Source organism: Mandrillus leucophaeus, unplaced genomic scaffold (genome assembly GCF_000951045.1).
Source record: "Mandrillus leucophaeus isolate KB7577 unplaced genomic scaffold, Mleu.le_1.0 Scaffold267, whole genome shotgun sequence".
NCBI lineage: Eukaryota > Metazoa > Chordata > Mammalia > Primates > Cercopithecidae > Mandrillus > Mandrillus leucophaeus.
This window is the reverse complement of record NW_012102776.1, coordinates 1,430,320-1,451,882: the sequence shown is the minus strand read 5'-3', so window position 1 is coordinate 1,451,882 and position 21,563 is coordinate 1,430,320. Positions and strand designations below refer to the sequence as shown.

The 21,563-nt window shown below is 40.6% G+C and overlaps 1 protein-coding gene across 2 annotated transcripts in view; it reads right to left on the bottom strand.

The window, feature by feature from the left end:
• Positions 1-12,703: 12,703 nt before the first annotated feature.
• YAP1 (Yes-associated protein 1) overlaps positions 12,704-21,563 on the bottom strand; it is a 129,299-nt gene continuing 120,439 nt past the window's right edge. For both annotated transcript variants that reach the window (XM_011984387.1, XM_011984388.1), the window contains 3 exons: positions 19,603-19,733; positions 15,741-15,853; positions 12,704-13,629 (listed from right to left, as the gene is read on the bottom strand). In XM_011984387.1, the coding sequence (XP_011839777.1) occupies positions 13,391-13,629; positions 15,741-15,853; positions 19,603-19,733 (483 nt within the window). In that variant the 3' untranslated portion in view covers positions 12,704-13,390. The remainder of the gene's footprint in view (positions 13,630-15,740; positions 15,854-19,602; positions 19,734-21,563) is intronic.

Genomic DNA, 21,563 nt, shown 5'->3' with positions numbered 1-21,563 from the left:
AGTGCAGTGGCACAATCTTGGCTCATGCAACCTCTCCCTCCCAAGTTCAAGCAATTCTCCTGCCTTAGCCTCCAAAGTAGCTGGGATTATAGGCATCCACCACCAAGCCCAGCTAATTTTTTGTATTTTTCATAGAGATGGGGTTTCACCTTGTTGGCCAGGCTGGTCTTGAACTTCTATCTCAAGTGATCTGCCCACCTTGGCCTCCCAAAGTGCTGTAATTACAGGCATGAGCCACCATGCCTGGGCCGCGATTCTCTCATTTCGAGACCTAGCTGAACTCTGCCTCATACCTCCTTGTCTGCTTTGGTGATCCTGAGGGATCCAGCTTCCGAGTCCTGACTGTGTGGGGTCACTCTCGACCACCCTACTCAGTACCCTGGGCAGGGTGTCAAGGGTCTTGACCTACAAATATCATGAAGCACCTGTAACCCTCCCGACGCCTGGGATGGTTCAGGGGAGGCTATCGGTACCAGCCCAGTGGTTCAGTAGCTATGTGAATAAGTGGTTTTGGAAACCAGTTGCCATTTATACCTTAGCTCAGAGGGAAAACACTTCACAGTAGTCAAAGAAAAAGAGGGTAGGGCTGTAGAAATTCTCCTCTTTCGGAGATGCTGGTTCTGGGGAATAAAGGGCCCTAGGAGTCTATCTCAGGCTTTGGGACATCTCTCCCCACATCCCACCAAAAATAAAAAAGACCATCTGAACTTTCCTTTTTCTTTTTTTTTGAGACAGTATCACTGTCACCCAGGCTGGAGTGCAGTGGCACCATCTTGGCTTACTGCAGCCTCTGCCTTCCAGGCTCAAGCAATCTTCCTGGCTCAGCCTCCTGAGTAGCTGGGACTATAGGCATGCGCCACCACGCCTGGCTACATTTTTTATTTTTTGTAGAGATGAGGTCTCACTGTATTGCCCAGGCTGGTCTTGAACTCCTGGGCTCAAGCGATCCGCCCACCTCCACCTCCCAAAGTGCTGGGATTACAGGCATGCGCCACCAGGCCCAGCCTCAGCTGACTTTTCAGTCAGCCTGGCCTTTGTTCCAGTTGTCCCAATCCAGGGAGATTTCTCAGCCTGGCAACTCATCAGGAACAGCTGGACAGATGCCAACAATAGATAGTTCCTCTAGCGAATTGTAAACAAGGTGTGAGGTGCTAATCAAACACACACGTGGCATTTTGGTCAGTTTTTCAAAACACAAAGCCAATTGGAGAAATGAGGTCAATTTGTGCTAGAGATGAAATAACAGAACTGCCAACATTCTCTTATTGTGCTTATTGGGCAGGGATTTGTATTTTATCCACAGACAGATAGGTTCTAATGGAATTCATCCTGCATTTAAAAATAGTGACATGACCAACCATTTAAATCCATGTTTTGTATTTGGGACGGTTGCATGTTTTGTTTTGGTTTCTTTCATTTTGCTTGATTTTTTTTTTTTTGTTTTGAAACGGAGTCTCGCTCTGTCACCCAGGCTGGAGTGCAGTGGCATTATCTTGGCTCACTGCAAGCTCTGCCTCCTGGGTACAAGTGATTCTCGTGCCTCAGCCTCCCGAGTAGCTGGGATTACAGGTGCACGCCACCACGCCTGGCTAATTTTTGTATTTTTAGTAGAGATGGGGTTTCACCATGTTGGTCAGGCTGGTCTCGAACTCCTGACCTTGTGATCCACCCGCCTCAACCTCCCAAAGTGCTAGGATTACAGGCGTGAGCCACCGGCCATGCTCTTGATTTTAAAGGGGTTGTGGACTGGTCTTGTTTTTGTGTTGTGTTAGAGTTTAATGAGATCAAACATACTCTAGAGTTGCCCATTAAGTTCACCATCTAAATCAATTGTCCTTTATGGTAACACAGGATTCATGGAGCAGCAACCTCTTTTTGGATCAGGCAGCAACCTTTATTTGTGCTATGCACTTCACCAACATGTTTTTGTCTGGGATATTTCCCCGATCCCACTCTTCTGTTGTTTTACAGTACTTCTTGTCCTTCTCTCCCACACCTAGGCAGTTCCAAGCCTGAATCTTTTCTCTCCCACCGCCACAACCACCATCTCCTCACCTCTGCACTGCCACTGTAGTTTCCAGTTGGCCCCACCACGCTCGCCCCCTCCCTCTAGTTCACGTCACACAGCAGCTAGAAACATCTTTTGAACATACTCACGTGACCACGTCATTTCCCTACTTAACACTCTTCAAGGACTGCCCATTGCTGGTACTGGTGACTCAGCAACACTCCAGGACACTGAGTTCCTGTGCCCATTGCGTCTCCTCCTGCAGGCAGGGGGTCTTGGAGATATTCTAGAACAACGCATCTTGACATGGCAGCCGCCCTCTTCGACAGAATTCTACTGGTGAGCCTGGTCTTCCTGCTGCCACTGGTATCTAGTAACCACACCAGAGCAGGGTTTGACTGAAGACGTGTCGCTTGCTCACACTGCCTCATGATGTCTGCACACCAACTGCACATCACTGCCGTGCAAACAACCCACCTCTACTCCTGGGCAGTGAAGGGTTGAGTGAACCTTTGCATTAGCACATATGGGATCCTACTAATCCTTGTTGGCATGGCTACCCAAAACACATTTTGGACTCTGTGAACTTATGCTTTTATTTTCTGACCACTGGAATGTGCATTTTCCCCCAATGATCATGATACTTTTAATTGCTTGAGGTCTGTTTTCCCACTAGACCATAAGAACACACTTTTTTGGCATTGCATTTCCAGGCCTAGCCCAATGCTTGGCATGTAGTGGGTGCTCAAGAGTTTATTGAAAGCACCTAGCAAACAGTGACAGATATGACTAAACAGAAAATCTAGACTGGCCAAAGCATTTCCCTTTCCTGACTTCAGTTTTGTTCAGGTCTTTTAGTTGATCCATTCCTATTCAATGACCCCGAAATGGGTTTGCTATCTTTGGCTTTTGAGTAGCTGCTCTTGATAACCTCATGAATGTAGATCTTCCATAGTTTTTCTTTAGGTAAGTTTCACAAGTCAGGAATCTGCTCAGATGGCAGCTTCCCTAATTTTTATCTCTGTACAATAAATTGCACGAAATTATTTCCATTCTGCCAGATGTGGTGGTTCACGCCTGTAATCCCTGCACTTTGGGAGGCTGAGGCGAGTGGATCGCTTGGGCCCAGGAGTTTGAGACCAGCCTGGGCAATGTGGTGAGACCCCATCTCTAAAAAAAAAAAAAAAAAAAAAAAAAATTAGCCAGGTGTGGTGGTGCATGCCTTTAGTGCCATCTACTCGGAGACTGACGCAGGAGGATCAATTGAGCCTGGGAGATTGAGGCTGCAGTGAGCTGTGACCATGCTACTGCACTCCAGCCTGGGCAACAGCAAGAGACTGTTTTAAAAATGAAAACAAAGTTATTTCCATTCTACAGAACCTACCACATGGGTACATGAATTATACTATTGGGGAAACTGATTCAGTCATCTTTGAAATCATCACTTCTCCTCCTGTCTTCCATTTGCCAGTTAGAAAAAACCAAAACAGATCCACAGTATTATGGGAGCAAATCATAGGTACTCTGAGTTCACTGTTAATGTCTGGAAAGGTATATGCAGCTATCTGTTTTTTCTCTACTTGTGTGTTCAGCCCATTTTTGTTACCCTTTAGGTAAGTTCAATCATAATTTCCTCAAACTGTGATGTAATAGCCTGGACTTGAAATAATTTTTGTTGTTATTGTCCTCTAGTTTGACAGACCTTCAAAGGCCTTCATTCTCATTGGATATTCAGAGTTCTCACTCTGGAATTCAAGCAATAGGCAGCACATGGTGGTAATAGGTCAGATTCTGGAGCCAGATTCTTGAAATCCCCTACTCAGATATGTGACCTCTATGTAAGTTTTAAAAAAATGTGTATTATCTTTTAACCAGCAAAACTAGGATACTACCAACCTTATTGTTGTGGGGATTAAATGAGTTAATAAGAAAGTGCTTGGGAAAGTGCCTGGCATATAATGGGCACTTGAGACATTAATTATCATTACCTGGTTCTGGTCTGCCAAGAATGTAAACCCCACAAGGGCAGGAATTTTTGTCTGTTTTGTTGCTTACTGTATTCCCAGGGCCTAGAACAGTTCCAGGCACATATTAGATACTCAAATTATTTGTTGAATGAGTTAATACATTATATATTTATTTATAGCTCAGCCAAACTATAATACTCCCTGATATGGTTTGGCTCTGTGTCCCCACCCAAATCTCATCTTGAATTGTAATCCCTATGTGTTGAAGGAGGGCCCTGGTGGGAGGTGTTTAAATCATGGGGGCAATTTCCCCCATGCTATTCTCATGATAGTGAGGGAGTTCTCACGAGACCTGATGGTTTTAAAAGTGGCAGTTTCCCCTGCACTCTCTCTCCTGCTGCCATGTAAGATGTACCTTGCTTCCCCTTCACCTTCTGCCATAATTGTAAGTTTCCAATTCCAGAGGCCTCCCCAGTCATGCAGAACTGTGAGTCAATTAAACCTCTTTTGCTTGGGAATTACCGGTCACAGGTAGTATCTGTATAGCAGTGTGAGAATGGATTAATACACTCCTCCTTCCTCCGAATATTCTTAGTTTTCCTTACCTAGTGCTTTCTCTGTCACTGACCACTTCTGTTGGGTTAGTCATAAGCACTCAATGCCCAGCTTAAATAGAACCCGTACAAGGTCTTTCCCTGATCATCCTAGGAGGAAGTAATCTTCCCACAGACTATGCTCTCTCAGTACATTGTGTGAACTAACTTCAGCACTTAACAGTCTTACCTTTACTCTCCGTAAGCTCCCTCAGTAAGTTACCATGCCACTTATTACTCAAGCTGGAATATTTTCCAAGTGTGCTTGTTGAGCAAATGTACATGATTTTTTAAAATGGATGGAAGATCTAACCTATTAGAGCATTGTCTTATTGTGGCAATTTTCCCAGGATTCCCTCTGTGTGGAGACCAAAGTCCTGCCTGCAGTGGGGCCAGAGGTAGGGAAGCTCATAACTGAGAAGACAATTTTGAGCCCCAGGGAATAGGGTTAGCCTTGAATACAGAAGGTATTTTCCAGTTATGGGCTACCCCCTCAACTTCTAGTCATCTCACAGCCATAATGTGGGATGTGAACCTAGGTTTGAGGCACACAATTAGGTTGTAATAATTATGTCTTATTTGATCTTGGTATGATCAAACAAGGAGGTCATATGTGGGAGCATCTCAATAATTACAGAATATTAAAATACTGAAAAATAGCGTAGATATAAAATTGAAGAGGGTGTGCATCTTAATGACAGAACAAGACAGAGCCTTATGTACTTGTGCAGACGCCCTGGGTAGACCTACTCAAGTTTGAAGGACTATTTTGAATTATTCACTAATACTATGTCTTTAAACAAGATGATATTGAGAGGTCATAGTGATTTTAAAATACAGTATCACTTTTAACGAATGTTAATAATTTACCAGTTGCTCTTGTAACACTTTGATCTTCTTTATCAGTGTCTGAGGTAGTGTAAATTGTAATACGTTCACTTTACCCATGATGGAGAAAAAGTCTGAGAGATTATTGTTAATCCCACCGTAAGTGATGGCAGTGGGACATCAACTTAATTGGAATAATCTGCCTTTCAAATATGTCATATTGACCAGGATAGAACAACAGAACTATGAGAACACTGGAGATGTTCAGGTATTGAGAATTTTTCTTCAGTGACTTTGGAAGACTGATAGGGATTTGGTCAAAGTTTTAGCTCCAATCAGTGTAAAATTTCCTCAACATCCTGCATTTGGGGTCGGGTTTGCCACTGCATTCCACATAAAGATGTGGCCTCGAAGGTGAGCTGTGAGTTGGCTGTTAAGCACCCCTCACCCCCATCCCCGCCCGCTGCCCCTCAATGAAGCATCAGCTGTTTTCTGAATGAACGCTAAATGGGCTTACGCTGGTTTTCTGAAACTCTCATAGCAGAATTCCTTTGGCCTAGAATATAGAAAAGCTATGCTGTCTTTCAATGGTTTGGACTGTAAAAGAACAACTAAATCTCAAATCCACATTCTCCGCTGGGCAGTCCCATTTGGGATTATTTTACAGGACTCAAGAGACTAGTGCTCAGAGACAAAACACCTCAGCACACGGCCTCCCTTTGGAAGATAATGCACATGTGGTTTTTGTGGTGTGACTTCAAATTACCTAACAGTCTGGCTGCCCCTGAATATGAGTCATTGTATCTCTCATAAAATCTAAGGTCTTAGTTCATGGTCATTCAAGAGATCAGTCTTACCTAATTGTGATCCTAGATTCATTCAGATTCCGCTGGGCTACAGCCCATGAGGTAGATGTCTCTGCTGAACTCTGGCTGCAGATGTGCATACCTCCTCTTCCCTTTTTCTTTCCTGAGAGTCTCGCTCTATTGCCCAGGCTGGAATGCAGTGGTGCGATCTCAGCTCCCTGCAACCTCTGCCTCCTGGTTTCAAGCAATTCTCCCTGCCTCAGTTGCTGGGATTACAGATGCCCGCCACTGCGGCCAGCTAATTTTTGTATTTTTAGTAGATACGGGGTTTCACCATGTTGGCCAGGCTGGTCTTGAACTCTTGACCTCAGGTAATCTCCCTGCCTTGGCCTCCCGAAGTGCTGGGATTACAGGCGTGAGCCACCGCGCCCGGCCTTCTCTCTTATTCAGTAGAAAAAAGTGCCAAATACAAGTTTCTGGGAGGTTCCCTGAAGGAGGAGAAAGTGTCTTTAGCTAGGTTTCCCAACGGCTGCATCACTACTGAAGCTGAGTTTCGAGTAGCTGGCTTCAGTAGCTCTTGGAGATAGCACTGAAACACAGATTTTCCCTCGGATTCTGCCATTTAATCCAGATCCTTGAGAAAATTAGTTTCTCTTTAACTTGCCACATATGCCATCATTTTAATTGTGTAAATCCACTGTAACATAAAAACCTGATTTGAAACAGAACAAATGCTTTAAAAGGAACTGAGATGCGGGACCGGGCATGGTGGCCCAGGCCTGTAATCCCAGCAGGCGATTGGAAGGCTGAGGTGGGCGGATTACTTGAGCTCAGGAGTTCCAGACCAGCCTGGATAACATGGTGAAACCCTGTGTCTCTACAAAAAATACAAAAATTAGCTGGGTGGGTGGCGCAAGCTACTTGGGAGGCTGAGGCATGGGAACTGCTTGAGCCCAGAAGGTGGAGGTTGCTGTGAGCTGAGATTGCACCACTGCACTCCAGCCTGGGTGACACAGCGAGACCCCGTCACAAAAAAAAAAAAAAAAAAAAAAGGCGGGGGGGGGAACTGAGATGTGGCTTCTAATAATATCCCAAATAAAATTACCCCCAGAAAGTGAAGTTTAACTCATATTTTATATAGATTCTATGAAGGTCATGGGAACTATAATTTCACACAAAAAAATATACCTGGGACAAGACATAAGGAAACATGGGGAAAGGTATGTCACAACCCTAAGGTTTTTTTTAAAAGTTCCTTTTACAAAAAAATCAAGCCTTATCCACTAACTTGAGTGCAAACCAATACCAATTGCACAAAGTTACAGTACCTCTAGTTCTTGTTTCTTTTTTTTATTTTAACAGTTAAACAGTTTGCTTCTAAGTTAGACCAGTTGTTCAAAAATTTTATAGAAGTAGATTCTTTGCTAAGAGGTCTCCACATAATTGCTTTCAGTGGGAAAGATACTAGGTTTTTTGTTTCCAACAGGATCACAGCAGCTTGTAAGTCAGGTCACTTGGGGGGTTTTGTTTTTTGTTAAAAGATGGCAGATTTTAATTCAGAATACCTTTTCAGTATCATTTTGTTTCGCTAATGTCTTGATTCTGCAAATGTTCTCATTTGTGGCAGAATTAAGGCTACGTTTATGGTTAAGAAATGATCCATTTTACCTATGTCAGAGCTTTTTGTATTCAATGTAGCAAAACATATTCCATGTGTGACTTGGAAAAACTGTAGTATTAAATGTCACAGACTTCTCATCTGAATTTTAATTTAGTAGTTAAGCTTTAAATCAGAAAAGATTGTTTATCACAAGGTTCTCATGGCTAAAAAAGACTAAGTGTCAACAGTTTAAAGTGGAACAGGGATGACATGGCAGACATCCTGCCAGAGCTACTGTTGATTCCAACAGCATTAGCACATGTGGAACCCCAGAGCCAGGAATTTACCCGCAATAAAGCCAGGTTTTCAGTCAGTAAAACTGATGATTGCAGAAGCAGAGAGAGTCTGGCTGCCATTAGAGAAGGTAAGAAAACATCATCGGCTCCTTGGGGCTGCCTTTCTTTTGTAACCTCAGCTGTCAAGAAATGGAAATCAGGGTTGGGGAATTAAACAAAACCCACCAGTCTACCCATGACTTCTGCAGTAGTGACCTAGGTTTCCTTTTATTACTAGTTATTGCTCTTTTTCTCCCTCCCTCTGGAAGACTATTTTCTTGCTTATTGCAGCTGAGCAATTCACTTACTGAGCTGTTGAACTTTAATTTGGGGTCTAAGAAAAACATTATGTAAATCAGGTTTTAAGTATGACTATTATACTTCTCAAGTATCTGGAATGTTCCTCCTCATTCTCGTTAGAGGCTATTCCCAAATCTAAATACATTCTTCTGAGTATTCTGTTAGACTCAGAGTTAACTAAAGACAATTCTGGTTCAGAGATCCAAAATGAAGGCAGATTCACATTACTGGGTTTCACACCATCCGACAAAAAGTCGGAGCAACAAGCACAATGGCTACAGACACAAGGTATGGTTTCCAGCCAAGATGTACCACCACTGTATTTGAACTACAACAAGGAAATAATTTCAAGCTACATGAAATTAGTGTTCTAACATAAAGAAATTATATATTGTAAAATATGAAGCATTTTCAGATTTGCCTCACCAAAACAGATGTGTCAATAACTGAAGCTATTATACATACAACACAGATATCAATTTTTTTTTTTTTTTTTTTTTTTTTGAGATGGAGTCTCGCTGTGTCACCCAGGCTGGAGTGCAGTGGCGTGATCTTGGCTTACTGTAGCCCCTGCCTCAGGGGTTCAAGTGATCCTCCCGCCTCAGCCTCTCAAGTAGCTGGGATTCCAAGCGTGCATCACCATGCCCAGCTAATTTTTGTACTTTCAGTACAGATGGGGTTTCCCCAGGTTGACCAGGCTGGTGTCGAACTCCTGACCTCAAGTGATCCGCCCGCCTCAGCCTCCCACAATGCTGAAACTACAGGCGTGAGCAACCACGCCCAGCCATCTTTAAAGATATTCAAATCTACTTCTTATTGAAAGGTCAGGACCTAACACTTCAATTTGTAAATGTTTTTATTTATAAGCCAATAAGTAATGCTTTTTACTAATATATATATTCTCTCATGACCTCCAAAATAGAACAGAATATATATATATATATATATATACTCAGCCTCCTGAGTAGCTGGGTTTACACACACGTGGCACCACGCCCGGCTAATTTCGTATTTTTAGTAGAGACGGGGTTTCTCCATGTTGGTCAGGCTGGTCTTGAACTCCCAACCTCAGGTGATCTGCCTGCCTGGCCTGAGAGAATATATTAAATAAGTAAAACCAAAGGCCATTCTGAAAGACAGTGCTGTCTTCTTACGTTTTCAGTTTCCTCTGTGCTGTCACATGTAGTGAAGTCATTTAAGAATGAAGCAGACACAATTCTGCTTAGACACTACCATTGATGAGGATGGTGTATGTGAAGAACACAAAGTTAAAAAAATTGTATATATCCATACTTCAAAAGCTCCAAATGCCAAGCCTAACTTAAAGCAAAACGAACCTTAAGTTTAACCTGTCTTCCTCTGATCACCTTTTATTTCCAGTTCTTGTTCTATTCGAAGACCATTAAGAAGTAAAAAAAAAAAAAAAAAAAAAAAAAAAGTTTTAAGTATCAATTGTTAAAAACAACAAAGAAGAGTTTAAGGAAAGAATATATTTGAACCACATAAACAAATAAAAAGGTATTACATAAGAAAAAATAATGTAACAATTTATGTAAGTACCTAACATATGAGCATGCTCTTACATCTAAAACAAAAAATAAAAAGGTAACATTGGTACTATATATATATATTTGACAAGTGTGCATTAAAGAATTCTCTAATATAAAACATTTAAAATGTGGAGAATACTTTTTCAAGATACAGAAAACAATTGTTATGATAGGCACACCCACAATTCTTATAAAAACATGCTTGCAAGGATAAAATCCACCTGAGCACTCATTTCTCAGATGTACCAACGCTATAAAATTGTTAAGCACTGAATATTGCCACCCACTTTTGCAATGTTTGAGTTTCAACACTGATTGATATGAATTCTGAATTACACAATTACTGTTATTTTTCAGTCTTTCTGCCATGTTCCATATAGAAGGCATGTATTTAATATGAATACTTAAAACAGCAACATTATTTGTAGCAAAGTCATTTCCCTGTGTTCATTTTTCCTTTAAAGGCACTATATTTAGAAAATAGTTATTACAACAAATAGTGCTTTGGAAGATCTGAAACTCCAAATCAATGTGCTCCATCAACCATAAGTAGATCTAAGAAGCCCTGACTGAAAAGAACACAAATGTAAAAAGCTGATAAATTTAAAGATTATAAAATTGGTTTATTGTAAAAGCAATTCAAGAATACCCAGTTAAAATCTTATCCCAATGCTACCCAATACAACCAAGAAGCAGTTAAGCACTTTTACATTAGGAACAAGGACATAAAACAAGAGACCACATCAAGGCTATGATTCAAACTCAAAAAGGGAAAGGACTCTTAGGTCTCCTTCAGGTCAGTACAGAGGGCATCATAAGATCAAAGCACTGTGCCAGGTATCACAGTACTGCTACAACACTGAGGTATAACTGGGCAAATCAAAGTCGAGGGGAAATGAAGACCTCCATATTATTGTGTTGTGGGTGTACTTAAGTGATTGAAATTCTAGGAACAGCTGCCTTTAATGGCAGCAAGGTGTGAAGACAAGTCTTTATTAAAGAGAAAGAAGTTTATCAAGTTCTCTATCAAGGTCCCCCCTAAATCTTCACAACCCCCCAAACTTTCCCACCCTCCCCCTAAGCTAAAGCTACTCTGCTGATACATAAGATATAATCTTAATTTGTGGCTACTGGCAAATTATAGGCACTCCTTCCAAGTAGCTTTGATCTTCTGCACATTAAAAAAAATCCCAACAACATGCTATATAATTCATATACCCAATTTTGCATTCTAGGTAGAATTTCATTACTACTCTAAAACTCCATCTGCAGTCGCCATTTCCCCCCAGACTTAATGCAAGATTTAATCTTTCTGCTGTTTTCTGAATAAAAGCCTTAGAGTCAATTATTATCAGTGATCAACCTATGAACTATTATATACAACACAGTGATTGCATTTTTTTTGAGCACTGAAAGTACTTAAAATAAAACTTCTTACTTCCAACTTTTACACTCCTCCAAACTGAAGGGCCAAAATACTTAGATTTTGTAATTGGGGGGGAAAAAATCTATCTTCCCAAGCTGAGGCTTTTCATAGCAGCTTTTGCCAGGAGAAGAGATTTTATGCCTGTTATAAACCCTTGAAAATAAGGGCTTATTCTAGAAACATTGAAAGACCCTTAAAACATAGAGGTGCTAGCTGGTGCCACTTTAATTCACAACCAACTATTACTTCATAGCTTATACTGAAGAGTTAATTCATGCTCATTTTGTTCCTTTAAAAAATACTCTTTGGAAACCATTATTACTCCTGTAGACACATACTCTAGTTACATCATCTCTTCCTGTAAAAATAAAGGTATAATCATGATTATCTCTATTTCTTTGCTAAATTCAACTACCAATATACATTTATTAATCTGATCACTTTTCCAGCTAACTCATGACTTTATAATTCTATCCAGGGTCAATTTTCAGCATAGAAGTAGGAGCAAGTCTTATAAGTAAGAACAATCTTGAAGGCAATATTTTAATCTAGTCATTAATGTGTTCATTACAAATGAGAACTACAAACTAGAATTTACTTCCAAAACTAAGGTAAAGGTAAACTTCCAAAGCTAAATGAAGGTAAACCACTATAAAGCTTATTTCTGTCATGCCCATTATGAACCTACTCAGTGATTTCCAACAGAGACTTAAAAATTAGTCCAAGGGAGTCAATTAGTCCAAGGGAGTCCAAGGGTTAAAATAAAGCCATTTCTGGTTTGCTGCTTTCCAATTCATCAGATATCTACCGTATGTCCAGAGGGCATGGAGCACTCCCCTAGAACTATCCATAGTAATAACTCTTTCTAGAACACTAAACTACTTCAAACATCTGCAGACTGCCCCAACCAGATTTAAACTACCAGTGAAATATAAACTACTAGTCATGTATTCTAAATGCATACAAAGCGCTACCATTTTAAAAATTAACTGGAAAGTAGGGAAACCTAAAAAAAGGATACATTCCACTACCACACTATTATAAATGTTACGTTTGGGTGTGTGTATGTATATAAAAGAGAGAGCAGATAATCAAGATTTAAATAAGGTGGTAAAAAAACCAGGAAATGAAGATTTTACCAAAACAACTATAATAACCGTCCCAAGCTACAACTATGAACAGATTCACTAATATGGTCATTTGCCTAGGTTCCGACAAAACCAACCAATCAACACCCCCCACCGCCCCGCCAAAAAAAACCCCAACAAAACAAAATGCACACCCACAAAATTATCCACCAAAATCTATACTAGAGTATGTGGCAATAATTAATATATTTCTATGGAAATTGTCTCATGCCTTATAAGCTCCTAAAATAAAATCAAGGTCACTATGTGACTAATGATAGCACTAGGAGGAAAGGAAAATACTGAAAGTAAAACAGGCTTCAGCCTTGGTTTCAGCTATCTCTTCAAATCAGCATTAAGTATTTAATATCAGATAGAACATTTTTGGCTTGTCAGACCAGTAAATCATGTTTTTCCACTGGCCAAAGGCAGCTGAAGAAACAACTGGTGAGCAAACTAAATGCTGTGACATAAAGCATCTGACTTCTAAGTCTGAGTATTTAGTTAAAATGACTGGTGAACATTTAACTGGGCAAAAGGAATGGCATCCATCATCCAAACAGGCTCACTTCCCCCAGCCCCCAAAATGAACAGTAGTTATAATAGCAAAAGAAACAAAAAGTTTTTTTCTTTTTTTTGATTCTTTAGAGCCAACTGTGAAAGAGGTCAGCAATATATTAACAGCAGCAATGGACAAGGAAGAGCAAAATAGAGGATTAAAGTATCTTGCTGGACGTTTGTTCATCTTTTTCTGTATTAGCCAGAAAACTGCAACTGGCTTATGGAAATTTCAGGTGCGTATGTCTCCTTAGATCCTTCACAGATTTAGAATTCAGTCTGCCTGAGGGCTCTATAACCATGTAAGAAAGCTTTCTTTATCTAGCTTGGTGGCAGCCAAAACAGACTCCATGTCATTAAGGATGTCAGAACTCAAAGCTTCCTGCAGACTTGGCATCAACTCCTCTCCTTCTATGTTCATTCCATCTCCTTCCAGTGTTCCAAGGTCCACATTTGTCCCAGGAATGGCTTCAAGGTAGTCTGGGAAACGGTTCTGCTGTGAGGGCAGGGTGCTTTGGTTGATAGTATCACCTAGTGGAAACACACACAGAGAGATAACAAAGTCCTTTTTGAAAAGCTAACATCAGGGCTGTATCATATGAGCATACAGAAATGCACAGGGAAAGAAAAGCGCTCCTGACTGACCTAAACTGATACCTAGAATTTATATCAGGTCAAACAACTCACAGGTAACAAAATAACAATGCCGAGTTTACTTTTGCTTCAACATTTGTTCACATATCCAATAACAGCTCGATTGCTATTATGTGCTGAGCACTAAAGGGAGTCATTAAAAAAATAAAAAAGTCCTTGAAAAATTATATGCAGCAGGGGGAGAAAGAACAAGAACACAACACAACAGCATCACTACCCTGTCTTCCAGATAAGCACCACCATAATAAGACTAAACATAAAAACGAGTGGTATAGAACTTCCTTGGTCTTAAAAACACTTTGGGAAACATTAAAATAAAAGGACTGCATGAATGCTTTATTCCACCCTTATGCACCTTCATAACAGCAAAACAAGCTTCCCAGAGGGCTTTGAAGAAATACATCTTCTTAGCCTTGCTTCTAGGTTTCCCAAACTTACTCCGCCACAGAGCCTTTTTTGCATATGACAACATTAACATTCCTCAGAGCTTCAATAGAACATACTTTCAGAAAAACTAATATAAATCATTAAGTGCTATAGGGATCTAGAGAAGAGAGAAATACAGATTAGAGAAGTAAAAGTGTTGTGTGTGAAATGGGTTTGAAGTGGCTCCTAAGGATGATTTAAAATCTAGGTAAGCAGAGAGGAGGGGGTAGTGTGGATTCTAGAAAGCATCAAAGCCAGGAGCTGGATGAGTACAGGCACAAAAGCCTTGCTAAACACTTTCAGAAGAGAAGCAGTTAGCGAAAGAGTTGGTAGCTAAAGAACAGCTTCATTTCCCTGCCAATTCATGCAGTCTGGCAGTTGTCAAGTTTAAGGCAATGGTTGCCAGGTAAGCCACAGGAGAAATGCTTCCTTAATTACCCCTGTGAAGCAAGTATTTCTTAGCTCCTGCAAGACCCCTGTAACTATTCCTTTTTTTTTTTTTTTTGAGACAGAGTCTTGCTCCGTCACCCAGGCTGGAGTGCAGTGGTGTGATCTCGGCTCACTGCAACCTCCGCCTCCTGGGTTCAAATGATTCTCCTGCCTCAGTCTCCTGAGTAGCTGGGATTACAGGCACACACCACCACACGTGGCTAATTTATGTATTTTTAGTAGAGACAGGGTTTCACCATGTTGGCCAGACTGGTCTTGAACTCCTGACCTCAGGTGATGTGGCCACCTCGGCCTCCCAAACTGCTGGGATTACAGGTGTAAGCCACCGCACCTGGCCTTCTGCAACTATTCTAATAAAGTAAGTGGGCCCCACCTCCTAGTCTTTCCCATCTGGTTTCCTGAGCCCCGTAACACCTAAGGTGGACCAAAAACTCTTAGAGAAAAGATGAAAACAAACACTGAATAACATGTAGACATTTCTCAAAATTAAGGACACAAATCCATAATAAGGAGAGAGATGTTCTAACAGGCACTTCAGTTTGTCTTGCCAATTAAGATCAACATGCTAACTAAGTCATGCTGCCAGAGTTTTATTCAAATAGAGCTAATATATCCAATTTATGATTTTCTTTTTTTTTTTTTTTTTTGAGAACGGGTCTCATTCTGTCACCCAAACTGGAGTGTAGTGGTGTGATCACCAGGGCTCAATCCATCCTCCCACCTCAGCCTCCTGAGTAGCTGGGACCACAGGCACGTACCACAACACCTGGCTTATTTTTGTATTTTTTTGTAGAGATGGGGTTTCACCATGTTGCCCAGACTGGTCTTGAACTCCTGGGCTCAAGAAATACGCCTACTTTGGCCTCCCAAAATGCTGAGGTTACAGGCATGAGTCACCGCACCCGGCCAATTCATGATACATATTTTTTTAAACTAGGAAAATACCAGTTACAAATCACCATATAGAGACAAAGCAGGCTCAATTTAATTCGAATTTACAGGATTTTAATTGGTTTTCTTCTGAATAATCTTTGCTTACAATACCTTATTAGACCTGGTGATAACATACCCGACTGTAAGTCAGGCTACTAAGAGGAATAAAGAATACCAACCTGTATCCATCTCATCAACGCTGTTCAGGAAGTCATCTGGGGTGCGAGGGACACTGTAGCTGCTCATGCTTAGTCCACTGTCTGTACTCTCATCTCGAGAGTGATAGGTGCCACTACAAAAACATGACAGTTAAAGACCAACACAAAAAATTTTAAAAATCAATTCAAGGTAAAAATAAACACCTGCTGAGTACCAACATAATTCTCAAAGAGGATTAGTGAAAATTCCTGCTCTGCAATGTCTGAAACAAGCCCCTCCCTCAGGGCCGTAGACAGGGCTTGTGCTATGAAGTGAAATAGACAAGTTAATCCTAATTGAAGCTAGCAGCCCTAAAGAGCCAAGATTTCTCCTAAGGTTCTGTGCTTGATGACAATAAGGGACAAAAAAAGGTACCCCCAGTTAGTTTTCCTGGCTGGCAGACAATTCTCTGCATGAGTATTCTCCTCTCTGTAATACCATTTGAATCTGGAGGTGGGGAGGAACCCACACAACTTACTTGTCCCAAGGTCTCAATTCTCCAGGTGGTGGTGGCACAGACAGAGAGGTCAAAACACAAACTCCAGGTGGGCGAGGAGGCAGGTCTGCACTAGATTCAAGTTAAATTCCTAGCTCTTGTGCAGAGAACATAAGCCAAGGAAAAATCAACCCCAAATAAACCACCAGAATTCCTTTTAGGACTGAACCAAAATAGATGAGTCACTGCTGATAAGATAAGAATACTCATGGCTTGATCTCCTTGCTTCTGTGTTTGGGCGGGGGAGGAAAAAGCCTCAAACACTTTAGTACGAAAGGAAATGGGAGATCATATAGCTCCAGTTAAAGAAAAGAGCAAAACAAAAAACTGCAAGGCACATCCCTTGAAAATAAAATGACCCGACACAGATTTTCACTTTAGACTAAGCAAGGTTTCCCAGATTTACATTCAAGTATGGTAAATATCCATTACTCTGATAAATAAAACACTCTCCCAAGCTGGTAGCATCTAGACATCAGCGGGCATTCACTGAGTTCTACTAACTCTAGAAAATTCTCAGTTCTACTAACTCTAGAAAATCTTGGAGAAAAGCATAAAATCAAGGCAGCTGTTATTCTTCAATGGTCTGTGTACATGTGTGAACTTCAACTTTCTCTATAACTTGTACATTTAAAAGCAGCTATTTAACTTACATAAAAGTTAAAAAATAAAAACAAGTTTAACAATTGCTCAAGGCTACAAGCTCAGTCAGTACCCCAACTGCCTTCCCTAAATGATGCAATGCGTTTGCCTTGTTCTCTCTCTCCCCTCATTCTATATACTGCAATCACTGGTTTACTCTAATGCTTCTGCCAGATTTTGCCAATGCTCAAAAGCTTCACACAGATCCAAGAAAATACATACTTGCCTCTGAGACCACTGATATACAATGCAGCCACGGATGAGAAGGCCTCAGGATTTGGCTTGTTTGTATTTTGCCTGCCCTGATCTGGGACAAGAGCCTGGTCCTAGTCATCACTCTATTCGGCTGCTAAGCATGGGACGCACATCAGACATTTTAGTCTATTACTGAATAGCTGAACTTACAGAGTTGTGCAGAGTTCATTCCAAACCACAGGGGAAGCACATGGGCATTCCTGAGGACAGAGTTTACAGGGCCATTTTCCTGGCGAGGAACTGCTCCCTGCAGAACCTCACCTCCTACAGGCCCCACTCATTCAATAAACATTCACTGAGCATCTGCGACTACATGACAGGCATTAGACTAGGCTTTGAGGATAACGAGGTTAACCACCACCACCACCTACAAACAATGTTTTGTGAGAGACTCACAACTGCAAGGAGGGAAATGAACAAATATACTACTGAATCATATACAGGGGCTATATGAACCATGTAAGCACAGTACTTTCACAACAAACAAGGAGCTTGAAAGTAAAGGGTAAAGGTTTCATGGAGGGGGACATCTGAGTGAGCTTTGAGGGATCTCAAAAGTAAAAGGGAGATAAGGGAAGTTTGTGTTACTACTAAAAAGAGTCAATGCCATGGCAAGTTGGGGGAAAAAGTATTTAGAGCTTAAGGAATATACATAAATCAAATAGTAAACAAGAGAAAAACCATCAAGAGGTTTTTTTTTGTTTGTCTTTTTGTTTTTGAGACGAAGTTTCACTCTTGTTGCCCAGGCTGGAGTGCAATGGCATGATCTTGGCTCACTGCAACCTCCACCTCCTGAATTCAAGGGATTCTCCTGCCTCAGCCTCCCGAGTAGCTGGGATGATAGGCATGAGTGACCACGCCCAGCTAATTTTGTATTTTTAGTAAAGACGGGGTTTCACCATGTTGGTCAGGCTGGTCTCGAACTCCTTACCCGAGGTGGTGGTCCACCCGCCTCGGCCTCCCAAAGCGCTGGGATTACAGGCGTGAGCCACCATAGCCAAGAGTTTTTTTTTTTTTTTTTTTAAAGAACAAAAAAAAGCCAAAGTCAGATGTATGTTATTATTAGAAACTGGGGGTACTGCAGATAATGCATATATAATTCTGCCCTTAGATTAGTAACATTGATTATCTGCCACTCTGATCTTCCCAGAAAATAGAATCTCAAATTATAGCCCAGCTCTCATCAAAAGTTTTAAGAAAAAAAACTTCATAAGTGACTGTCAGAAGGATATGCAGCCTATCCATTTTTAAAATGGTCTAATTTTTATCCCTGGGATTAATATAGGTCCTTCAATAAGACAGGAGATGAAATTTTACATGGAGATGAAATTTTCCTTGTTGGAAATAAAGTTTTGAGGCTATGCCTCTCTTAATTAGCCTCAGTTTAAGTCTAGAACTATAATCTTATATAAATACACTTACTTTTAGACAGAAATGTCAGAAGAGTAAATACAAACTTAAAATACATTTTAGGTGGCCTTCAAAATCAAACCTTCCAACTAGGCCACCAGCACTAACCTTAAAAACTGAGTAAATGGTGAATTCTATTGCACTAAATATTTTTAGCAGGGTAAGATATTTTCTCTTGGCATTACTAAGTTTCCAATTTAACTGGTGAGAACTGAAAAGGTGATGCAATAGTTTTCCTAGTGCAAAATACCTTTAGGTGTTTAAGAAAGTGTGTTATTTAAATCGATTAGAAAAGGAATCCAAAGTGCAAAGTATCCCCATATTTTAAAAAGTTTGAAACTCCACAGATATTTTACAACCTAGAAGAATTAATTTTAGTTAAATCTTAATCTTAAATGACTTCCTAGGCAAAGAATATGACCTGTTTCAGCTTACAGACTTCAAAATGGCAGTTTATATAATACTGCAATCTGTCTGAAACCCAGGATTTGTGGTAACTCACTAAGAAGCATCCCTAAGCTATGTTATTTTCAAATACTGCCGTTAATCTTAATGCATTTTTGAAAGAGGCACAACCTTACACTTTATCTCCTTGGACTATAGCCCGTAAGAACATGAGGCCTTACAGTGCTGCTGGGTAAAACATTTTAGGTTGAATAGCTATGTGGAAAATTCCTTCCAGTGATCCTTACAATGCAATCCTAAATAGGTTTAACATGCAATTCATACCTTTGACATTCACATGTTCCTTCGTGATTCTGTAATTTTAAGTAACTGTTAGTCAACAGTATAGGCAGAAGCAAACACGTTGTGACTTTGAATAAGTATCCCTTGTACAAGTCTGAACAGCTCACTTCCTCTCAAAGGAGACAACTTTTAATCCTCAACTCTGCATGTACTTGCCATTTACAGAGAGATTCATTTACAGCTATGGTTTCTGGCCCACACAGATGTTCCAAATAACCATTACAAGCACTAAGCAGAATGATTTTAAAGCAATGATCCTTTTCAGACATTCATCAGTAGCAACTTTCACTAACCTGTTAAGGAAAGGATCTGAACTATTGGTCGTCATTGTTCTCAATTCCTGAGACATCCCGGGAGAAGACACTGGATTTTGAGTCCCACCATCCTGCTCCAGTGTTGGTAACTGGCTACGCAGTGCTAATTCCTAATTAAAAATAAAGCAAAGCCAAAGAGAATCAATCTACTGATTAACATATTTAATGTTAGGTTTAAAGAAATAAAACGTTCATCAGAGTAACCGTGCAGACAGATTAAAAACATCTAGTTTAAAGTTAATACATTCCCCAATCAAAATGACCTAATTCTTCTATCCATTTCAAATGACTAAAAATTAAGTTACATATATTTAAAGTCTGTCTAGTTATATTAATCCCCACTCCCCCATATACGTTTTGCTACTTTGTTTTCATTTTGTTATTTTCCTTACTGTGGCAGACACTCCCAAATCCTACTTTGGGTTATTATAGAATGGCAAGTCTGGCCTTTAAAATGTAATTCTTAAAGTTTGTTTTTACTCACCAACTCTCATATGGTTTTGTGTTTGGAACCCACAGGAAAAAAAAAAAAAAAAAAAGCAGGAAGAATTGCATCTGATGATTTTCCTGTAAGACACCAATCCTTCCCCAATCCCCAACACTATTTCACACTTTGCTATTAAATGTCTCATTCTGACTTCAGGTTTTTCTATACTGAGCTGGATAGAATATGTTCTATTCTCTAGCAGGGAGAGAGGAGGAAAATGAAAAAAAGACATCAGAAGTAAAAACACAAGCCCAAGGCTTCTCCACCACAAACATAATATTTAAAATGGGGTAAAATGTCTTCAGGGACATCCAACAATTTCTCAGCAGGATTCTCCCTGGAAACCTGAGCAAAGGCCGTGGGCTGCTACTCTGATGGTTCCAGAAGGCCTGCCTTCATGGGTTTCCAAACATCCCAGGTTTCAGCCTGTATTTGCCTAGAACCTCAAAAACGGTTCATCTCACTGTGACCCATCCCTAGCACCCTCATTACTACTCTGTCTTTTTTCTCTATCTGTTCACTATTTCTTACCCTCCTAAGAATTTTCACTGTGCTTCTCCACCTATCGTAAACATCATCTTTACTTACACCATCAGCTTCCTTTCCCTCTACTTTTTGGGTTTGATTTGGAATACATACAGTTTTTTATCACAAAGGATACTGGCCTAATTCCCTCATCCTTCCACACAGCCTTCTGAGTCAAGTCTGCTCACTAAGGCACAGCCCCACCATCTCCAGCCCTCACCTCCACAATAGCCATGGGGTCCTGAAGTATGGAAAGCTTCTCCTAGCTCTACGCTGCCACTGCTCAGCTACAATTCTCCTGCATGCAAATACCACTTATTTTTCTTTAGGTTTATGCCTTCTGGATATACCATCCTTTAAACCAGAGTTGCTTAACCAGTGGACCATGACAGAATTCAGTCTCTGAAGTGGGGTAAAATTGGATGGGGTTAAAAAAAACAATTATACATTAATTTTCGCTAACTTTATCAACATTTTCTCCAATGTAGAATGCACCATTAGTATTCACTGTACCTAACTTTTCACCAATAGAACATACAGATGTTTTCGTATCACATCGTAGTTGCTGCAAATATTTTAAAATACCATTTATGATCAGTGCTATTTCAATGTTGCAGTGGTTATGTTATAAGATGTGCTTCTAGATTTTTTTTTTTCCCAATCTTTTTGAGACAGGGTCTCACTCTGTCACCCAGTCTGGAATGCAGTGGTGCAATCATAGCTCACTGCAGCCTTGACCTTTCAGGCTCAAGTAATCCTCCTGCCCTCAGCCTCATGAGTAGTTACAGCCACAGGGGCACACCACCATACGAAGCTAATTTTTTTGTATTTTTGTAGAGACAGAGTTTTGCCTTGTTGCCCAGCTGGTCTCAACCTCCCAGGCTCAGATGATCTACCTGCCTCAGCTGCCCAAAGTGCTGGGACTATA